The sequence below is a fragment of the Emydura macquarii genome, unplaced genomic scaffold (assembly GCF_026122565.2).
Source record: "Emydura macquarii macquarii isolate MOO-44397 ecotype Brisbane River unplaced genomic scaffold, CSIRO-AGI_Emac_v2 contig_2208, whole genome shotgun sequence".
NCBI classification, from domain to species: domain Eukaryota; kingdom Metazoa; phylum Chordata; order Testudines; family Chelidae; genus Emydura; species Emydura macquarii.
In genome coordinates this window covers 8,761-17,106 of record NW_027132345.1, presented here as the reverse complement: position 1 = coordinate 17,106, position 8,346 = coordinate 8,761, and the positions used below count along the sequence as shown (strand labels likewise).

General features: G+C 39.6%; 1 gene segment (V, D, J or C); it reads left to right on the top strand.

Annotated features, from left to right (window-relative positions):
* Positions 1-6,205: 6,205 nt before the first annotated feature.
* Positions 6,206-6,685, top strand: LOC137160997 (T cell receptor gamma variable 9-like). The segment is given in 2 exon segments: positions 6,206-6,248; positions 6,360-6,685. Coding segments are annotated over 2 exon segments (369 nt in total).
* Positions 6,686-8,346: the final 1,661 nt, after the last annotated feature.

The following is an 8,346-nucleotide window of genomic DNA, read 5'->3' as shown; positions in this document are numbered from 1 at the left end:
AAGGAAGACAAACCCATGAGATATGTTTAAAACTAGGGACAACAGAATTTATCACTGAATTAAATATTAAACCATTAATCCCTTATTGTTATTCTGAAGACATCTTGTATCTTCACAAAGTAAGTTCATACATCACGTTTATTCCCCACTCAGAAAACCACAAACATCTTTTCTAACAAAACAGGATGTGTCGCCTTTCAGCTGCTTCACCATCAAGATTGGAAACCAATAAATGGTGTTTAAACATCGAGCTGTTTTGCATTCCAAATTCTTCACTATTATTTCAATAAGATTTTGTTTGTTTTAATAAGACACCCCAACTATGCTCAGAAGAATCTTTTCCTACAGCTTAGTATTCAGAATGGGATTTTCGATTTACTGTTGGTGGGATTTAAAACCATGTAATGATTGTAACGTGACATGAAGGTGCGCAGTACCTTGCAGGATAGATTTCTTCAGGTTTCATCCCAAACCTAATGAAGTCAACAGGAGAACATCCAGCAACTTCAGTGGGCTTGGCATCAGGCCAACAGATATCCACAACATACACACACCCCTGAAAATTTCACTCACCTTTTACAGAGGAGGTAGTTCAGTTCCATTGAAAAAAGGCTCTCTTGAGATACAAAGAAGAGGGCTAGAGTTACCCCTTAAAGCCTGATCATGCTCCTATGACAGGTGGTAGCAACTTTGCCATTGACATAGATGAGAGCAGGATTGCATGTATAAAAATTACTCTTTTTGATTCTTGAGGGGTAAGAGATTGTTTGATGGAGAATACTGTATATTTTACAGCATTCATGATGGTGTTTCCATCCTACAACTTCATGTTTATATATAAACAGAAAGATAAAATACAATTCAGAGAACTCTGTGATATAAATATATAAAGGCCATTGAGCACAATATACAAGTGTATGAAAATAAAATGCATAGCAAATAAATTACATTGGAAAAAGAAAAAAAATTAATTACCATAATTGAGCTAGAGGAAGATGGAGTATTAGCAAGCAACCCAAGGAGTCAATTTTGAAAACAGCTATGTACCTAGATACTTTTACTCACCCAAATAAAGTCATGTCAATCCATGAGACTATTCATGAAGTCAACTTATGCAAAACCTTCCTATCCCTTGTACATCCCCAAAAGGGTCAGAGCTGATTTAGCCTTTAATTAGAGAGGCAGGGATCATAAAAAGTTCATCATCAAGAGTTCCACGGGTATGCTTTCAGTCTCTCAAACGTCCACACTCACTCACGTCCAGTACCGCCATCTTTGAGAGATCATTCTTTGTCGCATGATTAAAAGATGGCCGCCTGTGTATTCACTCTGAATCCTTGGAATTCAGACAAAACCAACTTGCTCCAGGTGACCAAGTTTAGGCTCCTAAATTCCTTTAAGGATCTGACCCTAACTCCATTTCCCCTTAGGTAGACCTGTTCAAAGAGTCAAAAGTCTATATATTCAATCACTATGCTTTTGAATAGTGGTATATTTGTACCTTGTTTGTTGCTGTGTTTCTGTGGGTAGTGTGCAAAGTACATTCAAAATCTTACACATTTTATGGAGTTCTCAGACAGAATAGTTTATTGTAATGTTTAATGGGTTAAATATAGCCCTTTCTAGAAGGGTAAGGAAGAGGCCTATATAGCACTTCACTTAAACCCTCAAAATCGGGATTAAATGGGATTAAAACAGTGTGAGGACCTTGTTCTGCCTCTCTGCACAGAAATGAATTTCACCTAGTAAAAGTTACATCCTCTTGTGGAGTGGGGGGAGTGGACACCAACCAATACTCAGTGGGAAATTCAGACAGAGTATACATGGCAATAGAATTAAAAAACCTATGAACCCCTTACAAAACAAGGGGAAATCTATTGATTTAGGCAAGAACAAGGAGTTAATCCTTGAGGAAAATCTCAGTTTGGATGAAAGAAGAGCCAAATATTAGTGCCAGAAATATTTGTTTATTTAACAGATTATTGATTTGATTGTTTTACTTGGAAACAATACTTTCAAACCTGGAAAATTGAGACTGAGTTTAGAGAGGATGAAAAATTCTGAGAGTAAATTCTCCCTAGATATTAGGGCTTATTCCAAAATCCATTGGGAAAAAAATAAAAAAAATAAAATAATAATCAATCAATGGAAAAGCTTCCCATTAATTTAAAAGAAATATGCATCAAACCCTAAAGGCTAGTCTACAATAGAAGTGCTACAGTTCAGCTATCGTGTGTTAGTGGAAGAATAATAAAACCACCTCTGCGCATGGCATTATTTTTTTTTTTTTTTTTACACTGAGAGCATTATTCCTTGATCAAATCAGCTGATTTTTATGTTAAAATGAGTCCAGATAACCTCAGTACATGCAATTATCATTATAAAAATGTCAGACACTTTTTGAAAAAGTTTTAAACAAGGAAGCAGTCATAGAAGAGTTGTGGGACAGCACAAGGGAAACCGGGGCAAGCTAGTAGATGTTCATATCTCAAAAGTCCAGGCTTATGAACTTCTATATAGGGCAAAAGTAAGTCTCTGTTGCCTTGAAATAGCTCATCTGCAGGCAGGCAAATTGTCACTGGATATTACTTATTAGTCACTTCCTCTGCTCACGTGCACCTCTCCGTTTTCCTGAGAGCAGAGTTCATATTCCTTTGATTCTCAGCAGCAGTTCTTCATAACTTAGTGAGAATGTTTCTGTTGAAAGTTTTTCTTGTTGCTTCAGTAGTTTGGTCTTGTAAGTTGCCTTTTTCACCCTAGGCTTCTACATGCAAGGACGTTACTGTGCAATAATTTGAGATCTTCCGTGTTCATTCATTTCATATTAAATGGTATTTGCCTATTTTCTCTGTAGATGGAGAGGCACAAGTACTGATACAATCCCAGCTGTCCATCACCAAAGGAGAAGATAGAACTGCACGAATTGACTGTCAAGTTTCTGGCACAGCCTTTAGCAGTGCTTATATACACTGGTATCGACAGAGACCTGATGCAGCTCCGGAACGGATTCTCTATTTGTTATCAGGAAAACCTGTCTTTGACCGGGATTCTGAGAAGGAAAAGTTTGAAGCAGAGAAGAAGATCTCCAAGTCAACCTGTACCTTGACAGTGAAGCAAACCACCAAGCGTGATGTGGCTACCTATTATTGTGCCACTTGGGATCACACAGTATTAGAAAACCAATGAAATTCTGTACAAAAACCTACTTTGTATTCTCAACAACAGCCTTTTGAATTTGTGAAACCACAGTTTCCTCCCTACTCCTGCCCCTCACCCTGGAACCAGAAGCAGAAATGCATTACTGGTTTCTGCAACAAGAGGCAAAAAACAACAGAACTGTTGCTCTCACATTTTTTGCTAATGTTAAGGTCCCTCCCATCTCTGCCAAACAACAAGACCAAGTAGTTACACAGGTCAGCTAAATATTCTGTTGCTCTCTGTGGGTGACTGAGATTTGTTACAGGTGCACATTTACCAGTTTGCCTAAGGGAGCAGAATATCAAGAGCTGACACTAAGATTGAATAGTGTCAGGATGGGACATTCCCTGAAACAGGAAATGATGGGAAAGTAAATCTGGGATGGTCAATCCAATATAGAGATGTTTAGGAAAAGATCATCTGGTTACTGATAGGAGAACTAATCCTCTGTACTATCATCTGGTCCGTAAACTCAGTTTATTACTGTCTTTAGATTGTAGTAATCTTTGTGCAGTTAGATACCCCAGAGCACTGGAAATTAGACTAGCAATGTTACAACACATTTTGACATTAGGAGACTGGAAACAGCAATAAGATTATAGCTATTTAGTTAGCATTTGACCTGTGGAAAGTTTGTTAGTACAGCAGATGCCTGCTCATAAAATCACAAAATTCAGTTCTAAAGAACTGTTCGTATTTAGTCTGTGATACCAGTTAGTTGATATGTAATAGAAAAGTAAGTTACACTCTCCTTGAGCAGATATTTCTATCTAGCCATAAATGTGACTACACCTTACAAGCAAATAGATGATGAAAGATTCTGCCCCATAGAGCTTACTTAATACAAGTTACTAGAAAAATGTAGTTACTTCTTTCCTACCTTCTGTGATACTGTCAGGCATTCTCTCTCTCTCTCTCACACACATCTCTCTCTCTCTCTCTCTCTCTCTCTCTCTCTCACACACACACACACACACACACACACAACCAAGAGGAACTAACTGTTGAAAGCCCCATAGGAAGAGTATTTCCACAGAAACTTGAAAGAGGGGAGATGGTGAAAGCATGACAGACTGGATCAGGCATAAAAGTAAACTATTAGTTCTATAATGTAGAATATGAAAAGCAATTGACCTACGCTCTAATGAATTGGAGACTGTAGGTGTGTGTGTGTTCATTCACACTGCCCTCGAGTGGATAATTCCAGATTTGCTCAGCTGTGTGGAATAAGCCCTATTCAGTTAAAGGAATTTCAATGTGGGGGATTATGCTGTTTTATTCCGGGTTTAACAGATACATTAAATGTGTTTACAAAAAAAGGCTCTTAAAATATACAGCACACCACCCGCCTTGGTGGTCTTTTGATCACTAAATGAAAGCTAAAGAGTTCTTCTTTAGTTGAAGTCGAAGAGTTCTCTGCAGTGGATTATCGTCCTCACAGCAAGGCAATAAAAACTAATATTGAAAAAAAATGAAGTTGCCTGCAAATGAATTGTACAAGACACCTTCAGGTGTAACTGGCCCTTTCTCAGAGTTGGGGAGAAACTAAAGACTTGTCTTCACTTAGGGCACAGCAGCAGCGCCGCTGTAGCACTGACCACACTCCCTGCACTGACAGGGGAGCATCTCCCATCCGTGTAGGTACTTCAGCTCCCTGAGAGGCGGTAGCTATGGCGACGGGAGAAGCCCTCCTGTCAGCATAGCACCTTTATACTGAGGGTTAGGTTGGTATAACTGCATCGCTCAGGTTTGTAGATTTTCCACACTCCTGAGGGACGTAGTTATGCTGATGTAAGTTTCTAGAGTAGACAAGGGCTAAATATCCATAAGCAAGATCATCCTATTTCAGTGGAGGGCATTAGCACACAGCGGTATTAACTCTGTTATGAGCAGTGAGATGTAAAATGGCCAAGCTCTCACAATTACATAGAGAGAGAGACAGAAGACATTCAGTGTCTCTGGAAACATTCTGCACACCAACTTCTACCGGCATATGTGGATATGAGGGCTGGCGTGCGCGCTCTCCCCCTCTCCCTCTGTTAAGGGCTAGCAGCTCCCCAGGGGAAAAAAAGGTCGGTGAATGACAAAGACAACTACAGTTTTAACTGTACCACCACCAGCTTGTCCTCTCCATTCTTTTTCTAAAATGCCCACTGTGGGCCACTGCCTGCCCATCCAAATCTCCAACGAATTAACTAATGCTTTCTTCCATGCTGTCACATACACATGGGACAACCCCCGATCTGATGTTACCACCTTCTCCTTGGCAAGATTTCTATTCCACAGGACATACAAGAAATCTGCTAACAAATAGTAACTTGAGCACGGGGGGTTGAATGAAAATTAAAAAAAACCAAACAAACAAACAAAAAAAACACAACCACATACTTGTGCATAAACAATGACATGGTAAAAAAAAATGATGTCCTGAAGTTTCCCTTTCCCACATGCTTGAAAGATCGGTTTTGGATTTTTTTTAAGACTGCCAGCAATCTGTTGCAGGACCTGGCCTCTTTGTTTTCACCCTGGGGTCCACATCCTACATATTACCTCAGGTTGCTACTGTAACGTAAGTGATAAACACAAATAATAATCAATGCTGATCCTTCATTTTCCATCAAAAGATCATAAAACACACCAGAGGAATCTGTTTCTACACCTAGCACCTAATACAATGAGGACACCATCCTGACGGACAGCTCTGGGAACCATTGTGAAAACAACAAATAAAAGACCAATCCTCCCATTACCCAAACTTCCCTGAAGTAATCGCACTGGTCTAAAGATCATGGAGAAATTTACTTCAAGCTTGTTAATGATGAAACTCATCAAAAGTTACAAGTTAATTTAAGATAGAGCTATTGCTATCTGAAAAAAGTATCAGCCAGCAAAACCACTCTGCACGTTACCTGAAGGAGTCACTTCCTGTCCCCAAATGCACCTCTCCGCACACCCCAGCACAGCATTCACATTTCTCACAGATGCAGGTCCTTGCAAAATAAACAAAATGTTACGGCTACAGGTTGTTATTCTGCCTTTGGTTTTCTCTTGTAAGTTTCTTTTTTTACTCTTTTCTCCACAGATGTAGATTACTGAGTAACAACCAGCCATGCTCCAGATTCATGTTAATTTCATGTTTTCTTTTCCTGTTCCCTTTCTAGATGGATATGCACAAATACATCTGAAACAAGCTCAGTTGTCCATTACCAGGGCAGAAACTAAAACTGCACGTATAGATTGTGAGGCTTCTGGCATTCAGAACTTCGGGAGTGCTGTTATACACTGGTATCGACACAGACCTGGTGAAGCTCCAGAGCGGATTCTGTACATCTCATCCAAACAACCCGTCTTTGACAAGGACTCTGATAAGAAGAAGTTTGATTGTGAAAAGAAGCCTGACGAGCCCGTCTGTACCCTAATAGTAAATGGAATAACCCTGAACGACAAAGCTATCTATTATTGTGCCTACTGGGATCACACAGTGTAAGAAAGCCATAAACAGCCTGTACAAAAGCCTCACTGACTACTGAGTCAGACCCTGTCAAATGTGTGAAACTACAGCTACCTCCCTGATTGTGCCATTCAGCTGCAGAAAATCTTCGCTAGTTTATATGTAGAGGGTTGGTTTAAAAAAAACAAAAAAAAAACCCTAACATAATTCATAAAAATCTTTGTTGTGAATATGGTTACCACACACATAATATATCTGATGAGAAAGCAGAAAAGCAGAGTACCATTACCACAGCGACTGTAATACCAATGATAGGGAAGTCTAGTCTAGTCTTCAGTGATCACTCAGCGAGTAAGGAGCTTGCAGAAGATCTGCTTTTTTCGATGTCAGATTCCAAGTGGTTATTGGAGCACTTCAATGCCCCACCCAGACTGTGTCTGGAAATATCAGCCCATACAGGCACAGTCTCCTGTATCACATAGGGAATATTGTTGAAGGCTTTTATTCCAGGAAAAGAATAATCACTAAAAAAGAGAAAGAGGCAGTGATTTGTCTTCAATGAGACTTGAACACATGCTTAATTTTAAGTGCTTTCCTGAAAAAGGGAAAGGCTTAAATAACAAAATAGGAGTCTTCACTGCACCAGCATAAACCTTCAATGTCCATCCTCTTAAGAAACAATGGATATTGTCCTAAGGTCACTGGAGCATCTGCTTCATGCAAGACTTATTGCTGAAACTCAGGATGGTTCACGTTTTTGTCTTAATGAATATCAGTAAAATTAATTCACATGGAACTGACATACCTACAACCAACAGATGTATTCACGGATCTTCCTTAAGTGAGTCACTTCCTCTCCCCAAAGCCACTCAGCCCTTCATCCGAGACCCTAACTTACCTTCTTCTGTTTCTGACATGCAGGCTCAACTAAAGTCAGTGAGATTGTTACTGCTGCAGATTCTTGTTGGGGCTTCAATTTGATTTTGTAAATTGGTTTTCACTTTAAGTTTCTACAAATGTGCAGATTACTGAGCAACAACTAGACAGCCTCCAAATTCATTCAATTTCCTGCTTAGGATATTTTTTTCCTTCCTTTCTTTGTAGATGGAGCTGCACAAGTACATCTGACACAAACTCAGTTATCACCATGTTTTTACCCATCTTTTGCTGGCTCTCATCTAAGTCTATGGGCCTTGCTGTGTCACTACTGCCTCCAGGTTCAGTTTGCTTGTTACTCACCAGCTAATTGCAAGCATAACTATTCCCTTGCTTCTGTACTTTCTTTGTTCCCAGGGTAGATCCTTCTGTACGTTAGGGTCATTTATTTGCACTTTAGGGCCTTTGATATGCATTCTTCATCCTTCAGGGTCAGGATGGCAGTCTGCATCTTTGCTCCCCTTTCTGTTGTCAGAGCAGTTTAGATTGGGTCTTTTTATGCCCGGCACATACATTCCTCATTCTCACACACACAGAGAATTCATCAAGATATTTTTAGGTTCAATGGTACAAGTTTCAGGGAAGAGTTCACTTCAAGAAACTAACAAGATGGAGTCCATTTATGCCACACTAAACAGTACTACTCCATTATCATAACAGGGAGGGAAAAAGCTCTCTCTAACTCACTTATACAATAAAACAAGGAGTCTACATCTGATTTCTTTGCACAGCTCCTGGGGATGGTTCAAAAAGTGATCACA